Source organism: Oncorhynchus mykiss, chromosome 7 (genome assembly GCF_013265735.2).
Source record: "Oncorhynchus mykiss isolate Arlee chromosome 7, USDA_OmykA_1.1, whole genome shotgun sequence".
Classification (NCBI taxonomy): domain Eukaryota; kingdom Metazoa; phylum Chordata; class Actinopteri; order Salmoniformes; family Salmonidae; genus Oncorhynchus; species Oncorhynchus mykiss.
In genome coordinates, this window is record NC_048571.1 from 21,811,610 (window position 1) to 21,832,723 (window position 21,114).

At 42.8% G+C, this 21,114-nt stretch overlaps 1 protein-coding gene and 1 pseudogene across 3 annotated transcripts; one reads left to right on the forward strand and one right to left on the reverse strand.

The window, feature by feature from the left end:
* The first annotated feature begins 1,377 nt into the window (after positions 1–1,377).
* sts (steroid sulfatase (microsomal), isozyme S) lies at positions 1,378–14,416 on the forward strand. 3 transcript variants are annotated; one of them, XM_021608818.2, is made up of 11 exons: positions 1,378–1,430; positions 4,999–5,167; positions 5,435–5,556; positions 5,991–6,113; positions 6,641–6,807; positions 9,059–9,306; positions 9,602–9,738; positions 11,257–11,394; positions 11,789–11,948; positions 12,369–12,490; positions 12,653–14,416. In XM_021608818.2, exons 2-11 carry the CDS (start codon positions 5,013–5,015, stop codon positions 13,072–13,074), a joined length of 1,794 nt encoding a protein of 597 aa, XP_021464493.2. In that variant the 5' UTR covers positions 1,378–1,430; positions 4,999–5,012; the 3' UTR covers positions 13,075–14,416. The 3 variants fall into 3 exon arrangements, with proteins under 3 accessions (XP_021464493.2, XP_036838893.1, XP_021464494.2); XM_036982998.1 differs by having other exon boundaries at positions 1,411–1,430; positions 12,808–13,277; XM_021608819.2 differs by lacking the exon at positions 1,378–1,430 and having other exon boundaries at positions 4,271–5,167.
* A 3,138-nt stretch (positions 14,417–17,554) lies between these two features.
* On the reverse strand, positions 17,555–19,950 carry LOC118965269 (annotated as a pseudogene).
* Between the last annotated feature and the right edge of the window lie 1,164 nt (positions 19,951–21,114).

The following is a 21,114-nucleotide window of genomic DNA, read 5'->3' on the forward strand; positions in this document are numbered from 1 at the left end:
CACAGAGGCATATTCCTCTCCTAGGAATAGGTTGCAGAACTACAGAAAAAAATAACGGATATATGGAAAATCCCTTAACAGATTTGTATTACAAACGGCTGTAAAAAAAAAAAAAAAAAAAAAAAAAAAAAAATGAAAAGCCGTGTAACAAACAAACACCCCCACCCATCCCCATCATCTAAATCTAAGCTAGCTTTTCATAAGGGTATATATTCCAACGGAAATGTCGTATTACCATTTCCTCAATTGCAAATTTCACATGGTTGGAATATTTCCATGACAAGCAATTGATGTGTTTGTAGGATTTCACCCCTCTCTTCTTTTCACTCAGTCATATGCTTCTCCTGTGGAATATGCAGCTCAACATCAAACGACTAATCAGCTTGCAAGCATCAATACAAAAATCACACCCGAAAGCTCGACATTTTGTAATGAGTATTTAGACTTCAGGGACACTCATCTGCAACCATGCATACTAGTTAATCACTTTGCTGAGGGATTTACAGTGGGAATAATTAATATTTGATAGACCAAAAACAGCACAAGTGTGAATATTCAATATTACTCATATCACAGTGTGATCAGAGTCTGTTATGAGAATCAACCATGGATAATTTGAATGTGAAGTCATCCCAGAAGTAATAGAATTTAGAAGTCATTATAATTCTATGGTCAATCCTCTGACCAGTGTATAAACCAGACTTGACCTACCATCACAGTTTCCTCTTTCAACAGTATCTAAAAGATAACTGTAGACCAGTTCAGTTCATCCAACCACAGATGATGATAACATAATTTGGTTCTACAGAACATCTAGGGCATTTCTATTCTATGCCTCCTATTTATGTATGAAACAGTCATGTCCTATTCTGCTAGAGGGGTATAGAGGGGCATCAAGAACATACACCGGGAACGTTGTCTTCAAGGCAGGGACAACAGCATTGGTCGGAAACTGAAAAGTGAATATTGTGAATGTAGGCCTACTCATAGAGCCAAGATGGAACCACTGGTTGCAGTGTTCTACTGTAGACCTATGCCAGAGTAAATTACATTTACTAAAACATGAATTGTAAAGGTGTAATCTGTAATAAACCAGCGTGTGAAGAATATTGTCTCACTTTATTAATATGATCCACTAGCGTGGACTTCCTGACCTTATGTTCCTGACGCAAGGGGTATCTAAACATGTTAAATAAATATTGGCAGGGATTAAGGCTGCACATTGGATTGTAGGATTGCACCATAGAGGGTTGAAGTCTACAGTATTTTAGTCTTGATTGCACTACATTTAGGCAGCTCACAGGTCACCTAAAATATTTGGATTAACCATAATCCAATGAGACTGCTTCATTCCTAGTCACATGACAGTTGACAAAAAAACGTACTTCCTGTTTCTAGTAAAACATTTCGAGACATGTATATCCACGAAGGTATGATTTGAACGACTTGCCAACAACAAAGTGATCTGTCTTAATTCAACAGATATCTTTATGTTGGTATTTTGGGAAATTGTTGAACGCGTATTGCTATAATAGGAGCGTTCCTATTGAACTTGCAGGATAGTTGTAGTAGGCAGTAGCCACTGTCAAAACCTTGTTTTATGAGTTGGACTGGCCTATGCTTTCTGTTACTGGTTGGTAGCCAGCTAACACTCAGGAAGCAGCATTTGACTTTTGAACAAACACATGAATGCTTAGCCAATAACCACTTTACTTATTATGCTCAGCATTTGCCCCTCTGGCTTTCTCGCTCTCTCTATTTATAGTCTAGTTTGGCGATATAGTATTGATCGCTACGTAAGAGTATATGGAGACAGCAGGCATGTACTGTCTGCATGCATATTTGGCTTTGTAGCTTAGACACATCATGTTATTGGTTTCTGAGCAAGATGGTGAGGGATTTCAGACATCGTGAAGAAACAGAGCATGATTCAGTAAACAGGCATGCTATTATATCATCCTTTATTGATTAAGGCACAGAAGGGCATAGCCTTTACTAGGGATCATCAACTAGATTCAGCCGCGGGACGATTTTCTTTCTTGAGTTGATGGTCAGGTTGCCAGAACATGATTAAAAATCATTTGTATACTGCAGATTGATAGCAAGAAGCCCAAACGCATATATTTGTCTAAAACATAATACTTTCAAACCTTGCTTACAATTGTATACGATTAGATACATAACTCTATTATGGGTGGGAATACTTCGGAGCAGATTTCCAAAATTAAAATGTATTTTTTAGTCTTATGTCCAAATAAATTCACCCGCAGGCCGCCAGTTGGGGAACCATGGCCTAAACTGTAGCTATCTATGGTTTCTAGGGCTCTAAAATGGCTATTAGCCCTGTTCAAAAGTAGTACACTATATAGGTGTAAATGGTGCCATTTGGGACGTCACATTAGTAACATTTGCTCTAGCTTTCTTCAAATCAAAGTTTATTGGTCCCGTACACAGATTAGCGGGTGCAGCGAAATTATTATGTTACTACCTCTTAAAAATGCAGTAAAATGTCAAACAATTAAAATGTAAGGAGAGAAAAAAGACAACGGCGGGGCAAATCTGATTAGCAAGCCAAATAGCCCTGTAGCAGTAATCAAATACAATCTATACCTATATACACAGGATTCACACAAGATCAACTAAGAATTATATGTACAGCAGTATACAGTGCATTCGGAAAGTATTCAGACCCCTTGACTTTTCCCACATTGTGTTATGTTACAGCCGTCTTCTAAAATGGATTGAAATGAATTATTTTCCTCATCAATCTACACACAATACCCCATGATGACAATGCGAAAACATAAAAATAAAAACAGAAATACCTTACTTCCATAAGTATTCAGATCCTTTGCTATGAGACTCGACATTGGTGCATCCTGTTTCCATTGATCTTCCTTGAGATGTTTCTACAACTTGATTGGAATCCACCTTTGGAAAATGTAATTGATTGGACAAGATTTGGAAAGGCACACACCTGTAATGTCCCAGAGTTGACATTGCATGTCAGAGCAAAAATCAAGCCATGAGGTCAAAGGAGTTGTCCATAGAGCTCTGAGACAGGATTGTGTCAAGGCACAATTCTGGGGAAGGGTACCAAAACATTTCTGCAGCATTGAAGGTCTCCAAGAATACAGTGGCCTCCATAATTTTTAAATGGAAGGAGTTTGGAACCACCAAGACTCTTCCTAGAGCTGCAGCCCGGCCAAACTGAGCAATCGGGGGAGAAGGGCCTTGGTCAGGGAGGTGACCAAGAACTCGATGGTCACTTTGACAGAGCTCGAGAGTTCCTCTATGGAGATGGGAGACTCTTCCAGAAGGACAACCATTTCTGCAGCACTCCACCAATCAGGCCTTTACTGTAGAGTGGACAGATGGAAGCCACTCCTCAGTAAAAGGCACATGACAGCCCGCTTGGAGTTTGCCAAAGGGCACCTAAAGACTCTCAGACCATGAGAAACAAAGTTCTCTGGTCTGATGAAACTAAGATTGAACTCTTTAGCCTGAATGCCAAGTGTCACATCTGGAGGAAACCTGGCACCATTCCTACGGTGAAGCATGGTGGTGGCAGCATCATGCTGTGGGGATGTTTTTCAGTGGCAGGGACTGCGACTAGTCAGGATCGAGGGAAAGATGAGTGGAGCAAAGTACAGAGAAATCCTTGATGAAAACCTGCTTTCAGGACCTCAGACTGGGGTGAAGGTTCACCTTCCAACAGGACAGCGACCCTAAGCACATAGCCTAGACAATGCAGGAGTGGCTTCGGAACAAGTCTCTGAATGTCCTTGAGTGGCCTGGCCAGAGCCCGGATTTGAACCCGATCGAACATCTCTGGAGAGACCTGGAAATAGCTATAGAGTGACACTCCCGATCCAACTTGACAGAGGTTGAGAGGATCTGCATAGAAGAATGGGCATAAATACAGGCATGCCAAGCTTGTAGTGTCATACCCAAGAAGACTCGAGGCTGTAATCGCTGGCAAAGTTGTTTCAACAAAGTACTGAGTAAAGGGTCTGAATACTTATGTAAATTTGAAATAATAATACTTTTTTAATACATTTGCAAAAATGTCTAAAAACCTTTTTTTGCTTTGTCATTATAGGGTATTGTGTGTAGATTGATGAGAATTAAAAATATATATATATTTTAGAATAAGGCTGTAACCTAACAAAATGTGGAAAAAGTCAAGGGGTCTGAATACTTTCTGAAGGCACTGTGTATATATATATATATATGAGTAAGCTATGTCAAGAATCCACTGTATAAATACATACAGTGTGGCAAAAAAGTATTTAGTCAACTTGCACAATTGGTGGCTGACTAAATACTTTTTTGCCCCACTGTATGCCCTGTGTATAAACAGTAACTGAAAAACAATGTACAGTAGGATAAATAAATATTATGATGTGCTACATCGGGGATAAAGTATTTAAAATAGACAGTGTGAAATGAGAGGTGACCAGTGGTTCAATGTGTGTGAGTGCGTGTATGTGCATTTGTTTGTGAGTATGAGGTGTGTGTTTGTGTATCAACAGTCTGATGGCCTGGTAAATAGAAGCAGTTTCAATCTCTCTGTCTTAGCTTTGATGCACCTGTACTGTCTCTGTCTGTCGGACGGTAGCCGAGTGAACAGGTGGCTGAGGTCCTTAATGATCTTCTTGGCCTTTACCTTGACTTCGGGTGCCGTCGATGTCCTGGAGGGCAGGCAGCGTGACCCCGGTAATGCGTTAGACTGCCCACACTTCCCTCTGGAGAGCCATGATGCAGTTGAGGGCAGAGCAGTTGCTCTACCAGGCGGTGATGCAGCCCAACAGAATGCTCTCAATGGTGCATCTGTAGAAGTTTTTGAGAGTCTTAGGGGCCATGCTGAATTTCTTCATCCACCACAATGTCGGTGTGCCGAGACCATTTCAGGTCCTCAGTGATGTGCACGCCGAGGAACTTGAAGTGCTTGACCCTATCCAATCTCTCGTATTGCCTCTGTCTTTGCTTCTCCAGTGTTCATTTGAAAAATGAAGTCCCCATGGATCCCATGCTGTCTAGGTTTACTGTTGTTGTTTGATGTGTGCTATGCCTTGAATGGTGACAAAAGGCCGAATTTTGTCCTGATGATGGTCGATGACTTGGGGATTGGAGACTTGGGCTGCTATGGGAACACAACCTTGCGGTAAGTCACAGTGATATAAACTGCAACAGGCTTTTCTTTTCATGTTCTTTCCCATGTTTCTAAGCATGGCTTTCCTGCATTACATAGACTTCTCACTTGTAGCTGTGATTCCAAACAAAAATGTACATCCTCGGAAGACAACGTTCTGTTATATTCCTTTTATTCTGACTTCTAATTCTTGCTGTGCCTCTGTGCTCACCTTTTAAAACCTCCTTCCAGATGATGAGCCCAGCTGGGTGGTAATGTGCTATGTCGTTGTGTCTGCAGGACCCCCAACATCGACATGCTGGCTCAGGAGGGGGTGAGGCTGACGCAGCACATCGCTGCGGCCCCCCTCTGTACGCCCAGCAGGGCAGCCTTCCTGACGGGCCGATACCCGATACGATCCGGTGAGGCGAGTCATAAACAACAAATCAAATGTTATAAGTCACATGCGCCGAACGGGCGTAGACTTTACTGTGAAATAGTCAAAATAGTAACACAATAGCAATAAAATATACTACAACAACAACAGCAAGAGCTCAACGTGTAGCCTATCCTCCTGGGGTTTGACACAAAGCTTTGCCTAGTACTATAATCTGATCACTTAACAGATCACTAGCTTGTATTGATAGGCCTTACTAGTATTATGTGGTGTTAGGGATGCATTAGTTAGGCTATGTGGAGAGAGCAGTTCATAGGACAGGATAACTAGCACGTTGACCACAATGCAGCAGGTTGAATAGTACATCATCATTCCACTGTATAATTGCATACTTTGTTACTCTCCCCACTTTGTGATTTGATATCCGTTTTTGATCCTATTGTTTTTTGTCTTGAACAGGTATGGCCGGCCTTGGACGGTTAGGGGTTTATATCATCTCTGCTGCATCTGGCGGTCTTCCCAGTGAAGAAGTCACCTTTGCCAAGATGGCCAAACAACAGGGCTACGAGACTGCTCTCATAGGTGAGCCAAAGTCCTCTCCTTTGTTACTGTGTAAAGCGTCTTTAGGTCCATGAAAAACTCTACATATAACCCATTTATTATCGTCATGAGTATGTATCAATACTTCTCACTTTGGGAATAGGGAACACGCAGAAGCAGTGACAGTTCATTTGATTGGTTGCAGCAATGTGTCTGTTTTGTTTGAATGTCTTTAAAATTCTGACTGTATAGCTATGATTGATTTGATTTGAGCAGTATAATAGCTTTCGTACTCGTATTGGCTTCTCAATGGTTGCCCAGACAACAGCCTACAGCACATTTACATGTGAGTTGACATTCAAGGTCTTGTTCTTTGATGTGCAATATGCCTCACAGGCTTTTCAGTAACCCAAGTTGACATATTATTAAATGTAATAATTGGCTTTATCGAGCTTTTTTCTCCACTGTTGAAAACACTTTGTGTTGCCTTTCAAGGTCGTTGTTCTTTGAAGATGCCTTAAGTTGCCAGTCTATATGGTCCGTCACCTGGCCGCTTCTTTCCACTGTAGGAAAATGGCACCTTGGTCTTCACTGTGAGAGGAACGACGACTTCTGTCACCACCCCAGTGCTCACGGCTTCGACCACTTCTACGGTATAACCCTGACCAACCTACGTGACTGTCAGACCGGCCACGGCTCCATCTTTACCAATGTCCAAGCACACATACCATTCAAGGTGATGTACAGTGTACAATACATGTTTATGACGTACACTATTTTGGTTTAACCTTTTTAAATTAAAATAAAAAATATATGTTCTGCTGACAATAATGACAATTCATGTTTGTCTTTAATGCAGGGTTTAATCTAAACCGCATGTACAGTGGGGCAAAAAAGTATTTAGTCAGCCACCAATTGTGCAAGTTCTCCCACTTAAAAAGATGAGAGAGGCCTGTAATTTTCATCATAGGTACACTTCAACTATGACAGACAAAATGAGAAAAAACATTCAGAAAATCACATTGTAGGATTTTTAATGAATTTATTTGCAAATTATGGTGGAAAATAAGTATTTGGTCAATAACAAAAGTTTATCTCAATACTTTGTTATATACCCTTTGTTGGCATTGACAGAGGTCAAACGTTTTCTGTAAGTCTTCACAAGGTTTTCACACACTGTTGCTGGTATTTTGGCCCATTCCTCCGTGCAGATCTCCTCTAGAGCAGTGATGTTTTGGGGCTGTTGCTGGGCAACACAGACTTTCAACTCCCTCCAAAGATTTTCTATGGGGTTGAGATCTGTAGACTGGCTAGGCCACTCCAGGACCTTGAAATGCTTCTTACGAAGCCACTCCTTCTGGAGACTGGCTAGGCCACTCCAGGACCTTGAAATGCTTCTTACGAAGCCACTCCTTCGTTGCCCGGGTGGGATCATTGTCATGCTGAAAGACCCAGCCACGTTTCATCTTCAATGCCCTTGCTGATGGAAGGAGGTTTTCACTCAAAATCTCACGATACATGGCCCCATTCATTCTTTCCTTTACACGGATCAGTCGTCCTGGTCCCTTTGCAGAAAAACAGCCCCAAAGCATGATGTTTCCACCCCCTTGCTTCACAGTAGGTATGGTGTTCTTTGGATGCAACTCAGCATTCTTTGTCCTCCAAACACGACGAGTTTTTACCAAAAAGTTATATTTTGGTTTCATCTGACCATATGACATTCTCCTAATCTTCTTCCGGATCATCCAAATGCTCTCTAGCAAACTTCAGACGGGCCTGGATATGTACTGGCTTAAGCAGGGGGACACGTCTGGCATTGCAGGATTTGAGTCCCTGGCGGCGTAGTGTGTTACTGATGGTAGGCTTTGTGACTTTGGTCCCAGCTCTCTGCAGGTCATTCACTAGGTCCCCCCGTGTGGTTCTGGGATTTTTGCTCACCGTTCCTGTGATCATTTTGACCCCACGGGGTGAGATCTTGCGTGGAGCCCCAGATCGAGGGAGATTATCAGTGGTCTTGTATGTCTTCCATTTCCTAATAATTGCTCCCACAGTTGATTTCTTCAAACCAAGCTGCTTACCTATTGCAGATTCAGTCTTCCCAGCCTGGTGCAGGTCTACAATTTTGTCTCTGGTGTCCTTTGACAGCTCTTTGGTCTTGGCCATAGTGGAGTTTGGAGTGTGACTGTTTGAGGTTGTGGACAGGTGTCTTTTATTCTGATAACAAGTTCAAAGAGGTGCCATTAATACAGGTAACGAGTGGAGGACAGAGGAGCCTCTTAAAGAAGAAGTTACAGGTCTGTGAGAGCCAGAAATCTTGCATGTTTGTAGGTGACCAAATACATATTTTCCACCATAATTTGCAAATAAATTCATTAAAAATCCTACAATGTGATTTTCTGGATTTTTTTTCCTAATCTTGTCTGTCATAGTTGAAGTGTACCTATGATGAAAATTACAGGCCTCTCTCATCTTTCTAAGTGGGAGAACTTGCACAATTGGTGGCTGACTAAATACGTTTTTGCCCCACTGTATAGAGAATCGTTCTGCTACATCTGAATTCCTTGCCGCTTGGGGTTTTAAGCTGGATTTCTGTAATAGCACTTTGTGACATCTGCTGATGTAAAAAGGGCTTTCTAAATGCATTAGATTTGTCTACAGTTTACTCTCCAATAGTCAGCACCTCTACAGCCATTTTGGGATGTGCTTCAGCTAATGCTTTTGACTACAGTGTTGCGTTGAACATTTGAACCTTTATTTATGTATCCTGGTGTAGCATGCGTTCCCGGATCTGTTTCTGCTCTTGCCAACTACATTGCTGTCACTGTCAAGCCAAACACAGTGAAAAGGAGTTGGCATGATGGCATAAACGGACTGGTAATCAGACTAGTTTTAATTTGTTGTATGTAGTTTGTTTGGCCTTTTAGCTATAAAGAAACGTGTCCCTCAGGGATATAGGATAGTAAAGATTCTCAACTCTACCCTACAAGACCCTGGGAGTGGGTGTGGCTACCGTGACCCTCCTGCACGCGAGGGGTGTGGTCACCGTGCGGAGGAAGTTGGTGCTGAGCGCGGTGGCGTTGGTGGGCGCGGCGGCGGCCATCTTTGGCACATTCGTCGCCACGTTCCCCTACTTCAACTGCTTTCTGATGAGGAACCGGGAAGTGGTGGAGCAGCCGTATGTCTCGGAGAACCTGACCCAGAGAATGACAGATGAAGCAGTGGACTTTTTAGAAAGGTGTGTGTTGAGTTTTTAAAATGTATATTTCCCCTACTACGTGATAGACTGAGACGGAATAGAAGCCAAATCAAGTGTTTGTGTGTGCGTGAGTGTGTTTGATTATTGATGTTTGTTTGTGTCTTGCATGTGGGAAGAAACTCTGAAGGGCATGTAAGGAAAGTGTGTGTAAAGGGTTGGTGACCTAGGTGACTGTGTCTGTAAAATGAAAGCATACTGTACACAGTAGTTTGCATTGTTGTCGTACAATTATTTTCTTCCATTTACACTGTGTGTGTGTTGACTATTTTGACAGGAACTCTGCACTACCCTTCCTGTTGTTCTTCTCCTTCATCCAAGTGCACACAGCCATGTTTGCATCGCCAGCCTTCCAGGGGACCAGTCAGCACGGTATCTATGGAGACGCTGTCCACGAAGTAGACTGGAGTGTAGGTAAGACTTTATATTGCTGTATGGCCATCTTTTTTTAATGTCCAATAAGGTTGGAAGATTTAAAATGTCCACACTAATTATATTTGAAAGGTTGGAAGATTTGATTGACTTTTACCTAAACTTAGCAAAAAAAAGTCACTGTCAACTGTGTTTATTTGCAGCAAACTTAACATGTGTGAATATTTGTATGACCAAAACAAGATTCAGCAACTGAGACATGAACTCAACAAGTTCCACAGACATTGAATAATGTGTCGCTGGATTTGCCAGTTCTTGCTGTGAGATGTTACCCCAGTCTTCCATCAAGGCACCTGCAAGTTCCCGGACATTTCTGAGGGGAATATGTCCTAGCCCTCACCCTCCAATCCAACAGGTCCCAGACATGCTCAATGGGATTGAGATCTGGGCTCTTCGCTGGCTATGGCAGAACACTGACATTCCTGTCTTGCAGGAAATCACTCACAGAACGAGCAGTATGGCTGGTGGCATTGTCATGCTGGAGAGTCATGTCTGGATGAGTCTGCAAGATGGGTACCACATGAGTGAGGAGGATGTCTTCCCTGTAACGCACAGTGTTGAGATTGCCTCCAATGACAACAAGCTCAGTCCGATGATGCTGTGACACACCACCCCTGACCACAATGGACCCTCAACCTCCAAATCGATCCCGCTCCAGAGTACAGGCCTCGGTGTAACGCTCATTCATTCAACGATAAACGCGAATCCGACCATCACACCTGGTGAGACAAAACCGTGACTCGTCAGTGAAGAGCACATTTTGCCAGTCCTGTCTGCTCCAGCGATGGTGAGTTTGTGCCCATAGGTGACATTGTTACCGGTGATGTCTGGTGAGGACCTGCCTTACAACAGGCCTACAAGCCCTAAGTCCAGCCTCTATCAGCCTATTGTGTACAGTCTGAGCACTGATGGAGGGAATGTGCTTTCCTGGTGTAACTCGGTCAGTTGTTGTTGCCATCCTGTACCTGTCCTGCAGGTGTGATGTTCAGATGTACCAATCCTGTGCAGGTGTTGTTACACGTGGTCTGCTACTGCGAGAACTATGAATTGTCCGTCCTGTCTCCCTGTAGCACTGTCTTAGGCGTCTCAAGGTACGGACATTGCAATTTATTGCCCTGGCCACATCTGCAGTCCTCATGCCTCCTCGCAGCATGCCTAAGGCATGTTCACGCAGATGAGCAGGGACCCTGGGCATCTTTCTTTTGGTGTTTTTCAGTAGAAAGGCCTCTTTAGTGTCCTAAGTTTTCATAACTGTGACCTTAATTGCCTATCGTCTATAAGCTGTTAGTGTCTTATCGACCGTTCCACAGGTGCATGTTCATGAATTGTTTATGATTCATTGAACAAGCCTTGAAAACAGTGTTTAAACCCTTCACAATGAAGATCTGTGAAGTTATTTGGATTTTTAACGAATTATCTTTGAAAGACAGGGTCCTGAAAAAGGGACGTTTCTTTTTTTGCTGAGTTTATTATGTCATGTTTCATAACATCTGTTCTTAGGTCAGCTCATGCAGACTCTGGACCGGTTGAACCTGAGGGAGAACACACTGGTGTACCTGACCTCAGACCAGGGTGCACACCTTGAGGAGATCTCAGTCCGGGGGGAGGTGCACAGAGGCTGGAACGGGATATACAAAGGTACGGTCTGATACAGCTTCAGAAGAACAGGTCAACAGAGACCGAACAGCCAGATGTCGAATTTTCGGTTAAAACAGATTTTTTTTGTTAATAGGTTACATTTTTTTTTAATAGGAGAAAAAATACTCAACCTAGAAGTGCATGTGCAGAGAGGCTTTAGCTTGCATCTGCAGTGGTTTAGTAGGGTATATTAATAGGAATGTAAATGGGATGTCAGAGCCAGTCAATGTATAGAATAATAGATCACTAGATAAATAGCTCAGATTATCTAAATGTCCTAAGAGACGAGATGTTTCCATGAAAGGTTCTGGCAAGCCTTATATTTCGGGTCGAGTGATAAAGGACTCCCCATATTCTCAGTCCTCACAAAGTGCTTCGATCTGTCTCTGAGCAGCCGGGAAATCCACCAATTGGGAGGGGGGGATCCGAGTTCCAGGACTGCTCCGTTGGACTGGGATGTTACCTGCAGGGAAAGACATTGTTGAACCCACCAGCAACATGGACATCTTCCCTACTGTGGTGAAGCTAGCCGGAGGGACGGCACTGGGGGACAGGTGAGTGCTGTGAAATTGCTGAGGTCTGAGGGGTTTTGTTTGTTCATTGACTTCTATTGCTATGGGTAAGCCCAAAGCACTTGGTAGGTTTTCTAGCCTGTCAGTCCTCGCCTGTCAGTCAAAACTACAGCGTTTGGAATCTAGGTCACCATAGAAAGGATATGCACTCTGTGCTCTGAATCACCCCCTAGCTAGAGACATTATATTCACAATAGGTGTCACAAGGGACCTGCTAGAAAAAAATCTCAGCTAATGAAAAAGCTCTCAAAACGGATCAGGCTGATCTAAACCTTTGATCAAAGGTTTTCATGGGCCTTTGAGGTCTCGCTGCCTACGCAAAGGATCATTCCTACAGTGTGCTCCATTTCTGTGTCTCAGAGATAATCTATTGTGTTGTTTGTGTGTGTCTTCTCTTCCTAGAGTGATAGACGGTCATGACCTCATGCCCCTGCTGCAGGGGAAAGTTGAGAGATCAAAGCACGAGTTTCTCTTCCATTACTGTAACGCCTACCTCAACGCTGTCAGGTGGCAGCCTCCCAACAGTAAGTCCACATTTCCAATGTAATAGTTTTAAGAATGCAATTGAATTAGCAGTAGCAGTGCTGCTAATTATGATTTGAGTAATAATTCCAATGGTTTTTGTAAGCAAGTTAACTTGAAATGTAAACTACTATGGTGGTTGTAATTCATTGTAAATCTTTAAGGTTATACAATATGGAAGTTGTTCTTTTTCACTCCGGACTTCTACCCCGAGAACGGGACAGCCTGCATGCATACCCATGCCTGTTTCTGCACCACATCCTACGTGACCTATCACGACCCCCCTTTGCTCTTTGACCTCTCCCGCGACCCCTCGGAGACCACACCCCTGACCCCAGACACGGAACCTGCTTTCCACTCGGTCCTGGAGAAGATCCTGGCCGCGGTGGCTCTCCATAAGGAGTCCATCACCCCCGTTCAGGACCAGCTCGCCCCGGGACACGTCCTATGGAAGCCCTGGTTGCAGCCCTGCTGCTCCTCCCTGTCCCAGCTCTGCAGGTGTGAGAGAGATGGTGGGAGACACGGCCACCGGAGCACTGCAGCGGCAGAGGCAGACTCTCCACAGGACCAGCACATCATTGCTTAACACTGAGGGGAGGGTAACGTAGGAACCCAGAACCAATCTTTTAGTGGGTATGTAAACAATCTGTGACAAGAGACAACCGGCAGGGAAATGACCCCCATTTAAATGTTTGATTTAACCAGGTAGGCCATTTGAGAACAAGTTCTCATTTACAACTGCGACCTGGCATTTTAACTGGGCTTGTGGGTAGAAGTGACTTGGATCTACTTTACGTGTGTATGTGACTTCACTGGGTGATCTGTAATAACAGACATTTTAGTATTTGGCCTCTCAGGAACACATCCCGTAAAATATCCAGTAAATTGCATTGCCTACGCTTGCTCCCTGAGGGGTTTATGCAGATGCTGCTATTTGGACTAAAATGTATTTTAAAGCACTTTTTGACAAATGTATTTGTAAAAAAAGAAAAAAGAAAAGCGCAATATGAATCAAATGTGATTGTTGAGGCCAGTCCTCAAATATATAAAGTAACCAGTATATATAGAGGAGAAACCTAGCACGTTGTACAGGAGAGGAGAGCAACTCGATGCACTGATTAGCACAAGGTCCACCTCAAGTTGGGGAATTTCTGGTCTTATTCTCCGGGGCACTACAATAACCCTGCGTTACCCTTGCAGGGTACCGATGATCATTTAATCACTGTTCATCATTTAGACTCTACGGGGCCTCTGTAAAAGGCATCTGCACATCCAAGAAGCAATGAAACTGAGTGGACAACCGACATGAAAAGACATGGCTGTATTAGCAAATAGAGCTGTATTAAGATGTTCAGTAGAGCTGCCGTGTCTAATGCCAACAGTCAGTACAGAGTCAGCCAGAGTCCCTGAGTCACACACGGCTCATCCCCCTGTGGCCACAGCCAGCAGCAAATCTTCATCACCCAGACTAGCTTTAAGCTTAGCTCTTCATTTGATCTCAGGTTTTCAGTGACATTTAGTAAATATGTATCTTATTCTCCCTTTAACTCCTATATCCATCAGCCTATTTGTCATAAACTACCATTAGCAAATCTCTGAATATTAAGGGGTACTCCCTCTCCCCTGTTCAGTCATTTATATGATGGATGCTGAATGCTGATTTATTTTTGCGTGTTCCCACACACCCACTATGCGTTGCATTTTATACCAGGTGATATTTTTGTTACTACGTGTTAATTTGTTTCAACACATTTTTCTAATGTAAACAAATAATGATCTGATTTGTGTGGGGTACCAGCTACAACAGCACTACTGTTGCTACCAATAACTACCAGAACCAACTACAGAACTACAGCGACGATCACTAGAACTGTATTCTACTTGACTGGTATTCTGACAATGTGTATAAATCTAATTATTTTCCTCCATCCATGGCCCTGTGATCACAGTGGCTGATCATTATTTGATCCATCCACAACAGAGTTTGGCAGTGATAGAAGCCAGCTGTTTATCTCGTCTTTCACTCGGGGCTGCGTCCCAAATGGCACCCTATTCCCTACATAGTGCGCCACTTTTGACCAGTGGCCAGGGCTCTGGTCCAAAGTAGTGCACTATTTAGAGTGCCATTTGGGATGCATCCCCCGTGTGTTGGCTTGGCCGCTGGTCCATCACATCCAGCCCAGCCTCTCTGCTCCCGGACGCCAGAGAAGTGGAGCGCAGCACAGCGCTGCATGGACAGGCCTGCCAATGCACATGTGCACCTCAGAGATATGGCACCCTATTTATCTTAGACCTGGGCCCATACAGTTGAAGTCGGAAGTTTACATACACTTAGGTTGGAGTCATTAAAACTAGTTGACAACCACTCCACAAATTTCTTGTTAACTAAAACTATAGTTTTGGCAAGTCGGTTAGGACATCTACTTTGTGCATGACATGACACAAGTCATTTTTCCAACTGTTTTTTACAGTCAGATTATTTCACTTATAATTCACTGTATCACAATTCCAGTGGGTCAGAAGTTTACATACACTAAGTTGACTGTGCCTTTTAAACAGCTTGGAAAATTCCAGAAAATGATGTCATGGCTTTAGAAGCTTGTGACAGGCTAATTGACATCGATTGAGTCAGTTGGAGGTGTACCTGTGGATGTATTTCAAGGCCTACCTTCAAACTCAATATCTCTTTGCTTGACAGAAATCAGCCAAGTCCTCAGAAAAAAAACAATGTAGACCTTCACAAGTCTGGTTCATCCTTGGGAGCAATTTCTAAACACCTGAAGGTACCACGTTCATCTGTACAAACAATGGTACGCAAGTATAAACACCATGGGACCACGCAGCCATCAGGAAGGAGACGTGTTCTGTCTCCTAGAGATGAATGTACTTTGATGTGAAAAGTGCAAATCAATCCCAGAACAACAGCAAAGAACCTTGTGAAGATGCTGGAGGAAATGGGTACAAAAGTATCTATATCCACAGTAAAACAAGTCCTATATCGACATAACCTGAAAGGCCACTCAGCAAGGAAGATGCCACTGCTCATTAAACCGCCATAAAAAAGCCAGACTACGGTTTGCAACTGCACATGGGGATAAAGATCGTACTTTCTGGAGAAATATCCTCTCGTCTGATGAAACAAAAATAGAACTGTTTGGCCATAATGAACACTGTTATGTTTGGAGGAAAAAGGGGGAGGCTTGCAAGCCGAAGGACACCATCCCAACCGTGAAGCATGGGGTTGGCAGCATCATGTTGTGTAGGAGCTTTGCTGCAGAAGGGACTGGTGCACTTCACAAAATAGATGGCATCATGAGGAAAGGAAAATTATGTGAATATATTGAAGCAACATCTCAAGACATCAGTCAGGAAGTTAAAGCTTGGTCGCGAATGGGTCTTCCAAATGGACAATGACCCCAAGCATACTTCCAAAGTTGTGGCAAAATGGTATAAGGACAACAAAGTCAAGGTATTGGAGTGACCATCACAAATCCCTGACCTCAATCCTATAGAAAATTTGTGGGCAGAACTGAAAAAGCGTGTGCGAGCAAGGAGGCCTACAAACCTGACTCAGTTACACCAGCTCTGTCAGGAGGATTGGGCCAAAATTCACCCAACTTATTGTGGGAAGCATGTGGAAGGCTACACAAAACGTTTGACCCAAGCTAAACAATTTAAAGGCAATACTACCAAATACAAATTGAGTGTATGTATGCTTCTGACCCACTTGGAATGTGATTAAATAAGTAAAAGCTTAAATAAATCATTCTCTCTACTATTATTCTGACATTTCACATTCTTAAAATAAAGTGGTGATCCTAACTGACCTAAGACAGGGAATTTTTACTAGGATTAAATGTCAGGAATTGTGAAAACTGAGTTTAAATATATTTGGCTAAGGTGTACGTAAACTTCCGACTTCAATTGTATGTGTCTGGTCAAAAGTTGCCCACTATATAGGACCATAGGGTGTCAAAAGTCCTAGGTTCAGGATCGGGACAAGGGGAGGATGTTTTTCTTGAACTGAATGTTTGTGTGACCTAGTGCAATACTTACCCCAACTCAGCCTTATTTGAATGGGACAAGTGCAACAGCAATGTCTGGTAGGACATCTGATGATCATATTACTTACTTTGCTTTTTCATTTGTTATTCAAATGAATGTAGCTGCTGGACTTTTAAGGACCTCTCACCGACGAGGGATTGCGACATAAATGCAAGGGTTTGCAATCATAATGCAAAGCCTTTATCCAATCAACTGCACACACACGTAACTGTTTCCAGGGGTGGAGGAGAACATACTGCAGTAGGCAGTGGAATAATGAAATGTACAGATGCTTCTTTTAGTTGGTACGTTCCCTGTAGAATAGCCCCTCTGGTCTTCTAGTGTTATTTAGATTTTTCCTCAGAGAGAGAGAGAGAGAAAACCTCAATAATATTAAACCAGAAGCCAGGGAATCTATGTCCCCAGGTGTTAATTACAACTGTGGACAAAAATTTGGCTCATTATTAGCAACAGCAGGGAGGCTGGATAGCTGTAGGAAAACACCATGGTTACTTCACTTTAGTGTGTGGATGGTAAATCCTGTTTACTTACAGGACTGTGTGGCCTAGTTGGTGGTGTACAACTGATGTGCAATTCATTTGACACACTGATTGTGATACAACAGACATTTCTATGACATCACGGAAATGTTTACACAGTCATTGTGTGGTTTCTGATCAAGCTAAATCTCAGCTTTTACTGTACAGATCTGCGCTTTGCCCTCATGCTGATGAGTGTGCAGTGCCAAACATTTATTTCAACTCTTTTTGGACAATATGCTTTTATCAGTCACATTGGGATTGTAGTTATGATAATTCAGCCTTGTGTTAATAGACAGATATGGTTCTTTGTTTTGGGGTTAGATTATTTCAGCAATTGCTACTAGATTTGAAGGCAGTGAGTAATTTAAACAGCACATTTTGCCTTGGTATCCTCAGAAGATCCGGAGGGAGGTGTGTGTAGTGAGTGTGTGTGTGTGTGTGAGTTCAACCACCGGGGGGGGGGGGGGGGGGGGGGGGGGGTGATCTTGAACACAGTGCACGTCGATACCCTACGACCGGAGGAAATTAAATGGTTCCTCAGAAGGAGAGAAGAACGTGCAGAGTTCAAACAACCATTTCTATGGTAACATCAAAGGGGTACTCCATCCTTGTCCTGGAGGAGCTGAAGGACCGCTGCTAGGTTAGCGTGACTCCACTGCCCGTTATATTATGTACTTCTGTGAAGTGCCTTACTGATTTCCCCATCGCCTGCCACTGCTGGCTCAGGGGTAATGGATCGCTGCTGGAAATTGGTGAGGCGTGTTCAAAGACTGATTTTCCACAAGGAAGTCCATCAAGCCCAGTTACCTCACATGGGAGATATAGTTACATGCTGATATTCCAACGTCTCCTCAGATTATAGAGTTATTACTGTTGATTGTATGGGCTACAGTGGATTTGCAGTGAATGTGCAAAGAGCAAATTATACATTTTTACTTACATTGTCTATGTCTTATCACAAAATCTAAAATCATGTGAATGCACCACATTTAAAAGTAGTAAAAACACTAAAAACAAAATTCTCAATTGAAATTGCAACCCTACTAGATCCAGTTCCCTTTTCATCAGAAACACCACTGCATCGTCATGACCCTCTACAATACTGGTTCATCCTTTCCTCTAAAGGAGGGGATAAGGACTGGTTTAACCTGATGATGTTCTCCTTGGAAAACTGAGGGATAAAAACAACACAAAACATTAACAAAAATGTCCGCAAAATCAAACCAATTTAAATACTGCAAAAGAACTGTGTTCAGGCAGCCACTAAATTACAGTTCTGCATCGTGCAAAATGATGTGCAAAACCATTCCCTGAATGCTATACACACACTTGTCTATGTGTACTGTCTGTATCCCTGTGAACATGTAATAACCATTTTGTCCATGTTGGCCAGTTTGAGGGGGAGGTTCATGAGCCCTCTGTGTTTTGGGCAGAAAATGAATAAACTAACAAAAAAGTAACAGTAAGCTCGTAAAGGATAACATCCATGGGTTGAGTTTGAGATGCAGCTAAAGTTATTACCTGTCCTTGTCATTCCACCGGTTTGATTCCAGCATAGACAGGCACAAAACAACTGGCCAAGAGTGCCTTCAATTAAAAGAAGCAAAGGAATTAGGTCAGACCAAATCCAAAAATATGTAGTGAAAGATATTTTGAAATGTTCCTTGACCCACACACATTGCAAGATATGAATTGCTCGGTCACTTGACTGAGTTTGAAACACAGAACCAACCCATCAATGCAGTGTATCGGGGGAAAACAATGGCCGTGCTCCTCATAAACATTTACAACAACATTTTGTGTTAAAGCCAAGGTTTATAGTAAGATACAGTAATATAATTGGCTCAGGCTTGTGGCAGGCTAGCTTTATGAGGTCCTCCCTGGAGGCTAAACTGGATAGGATGGTGTTCTTGCCACTTTTTGAATGCGTTATAGAGATGTGAAGGCGATTGCCTGCTTTATTGTGGGCATCGCCAGGCAGAAACTCCTCGATGTCCTCCCTGGGGAGAACAAAGGGACAGATGCTTTTTTGTCATGTTTTTAATAATTGATTTAACAACACTGTACGGCTCTATAATAAAGCACGCACTTATTACACAATCTGTTGGCTGTGTAATGCGTGCACTTAATGAAGACACAAATGCGACCATTGTTCAGTTCTATAGCCTTAGGTTGAATTTACTCCCACACATGAATAGCTCCATTTATTACAAAGAAGGTGTTACAAAAGAAAGAAAATGTACATAACACCCAGTTATCTAGGTGTTAAAGAAATACACAGAGTGTACAAAACATTAAGAGCACTTATTCTCATTCAACCCAACCAACTGGGTCTCTGTTTTTCTGCCTGTCTATGTTTGCGTATGCATCTGAATATGACTGTTCTGTACACTGAGTATACAACACCTGCTCTTTCCATGACAAGACTGGCCAGGTGAATCCAGGTGAAAGCTATGATCCCTTATTATGAAGGTGTTCCTAATCTCTCAGTTATATTAAGTGACTACCTGAGTGTAAGCATGACGTTATATCCAGGACTCACAGCTCCAAGCCTCTGGCATCTTTGGCAAATCTGAAGGTAAATTCTTTGGCAATGGATAAAGACCAAATGTATCAACCAGCAGTAGGCCTAAACGCAACAAAAAATGAACAAGGAATAGAAGAATGATGAGGAAGACCGTATCTTACCTCTAGTTTGTCTGGAGCAGTGATCATCACTGCAGCCACCAGAGCTCCAGCACATGCCCTGAGAGAACTCAGTATGGCTCCACATGCGCCCAGTTGGTAGATACCCAGGAATCCACATGCAGCAAAAGAAAGGTTCACCACTGGCACTGTCATCTCTATAAAGAGAACATAGCATTATTCATTGAATAAACTATGAAGTTAATTGACAAACATAGCTACTGTAACTTCGCCAGTGAAATATTGTGTAAAAAGCCTATTCAAATCCATATTAGCACAGTGGGATTTTGGAGCTAGATAAACCTGATGTGGGCAACTGTAGTAGGCGAGGCTAAACAACATAGCTAGGCTTATTCACTCATTACAGAGGCAGTCAAACTAACACTGTAAACTACAACAAGTATGTCCCTGCACGTTAATAACAAGCGTAGCATTCAAGATTAATCTACACATACATAAAAATACTACCTTACTGTTTATGGTGGCATTACGGTTTTAGAAACAATTGCAGTAAACTAAAACGGCTTGTTCTGCACTTCTGTATTAATATTGATGACAATGTAAAGAAGTGCTGGATTAGTGATGGGTCGTTCGCGATGGGTCGTCGGCTCTAAGAGCTCTTGTAGGTGAATGTTGGGAGCCGGCTCGCATATCAGAAGAGCCGAATCTATTTATAAAAATATATAAAAAATTAAGAAATTAATAATCAAAAGATTTAAATGAATAGAATTAACTAATTCAAAGAACGAAAAAAAGAAATGAAACAATATAGGCCTAAATGCTCAAGCGCGCACATTCGTTCTGACTGTCTGCTCAGACAGTCAGACAGCCTCACCTGTTGTTTCTGTCAATCAGACACGCAGTGTCAACCAATGAACCAAAGATGCGCGAGGGAGGGCCGAGCCAACTCACTCAGTCACACACTTAGCAGCCGAGGAGAGAGAGGAAGGACAGCTGTGAAAACAACAGCTGGAAAATGAGTCTGAAGCACAGTAGCATTTGGATGCATTTTAGTAATGTAGACAATGTTAGAGCACAGTGTAGAATTTGCCAAAACAAAGTCTCACATGAAGTCGGTTCTACGCACAACCTACACCGCCGTATGAGAACTGTGCACCCAACTGTGAAGCTAGCTGTAGTGGAGCTTCAAGAAACTAGCGGGCCTGCTAGTGATAGTGGTGGAGCCAGAACCTCCACACGTGGAGATGTATCCACTCAGTCAAGTAGGCCTACTCCACGACCCACAGCAACGCAGTTGTCTATGGCCCAGTTCATACCAAAGTCTATGTCTATAGCAAAACAAGGCCAAATTGATAGTGCATTGGCTTAAATGATTGCCACTGATTTCCAGCCAT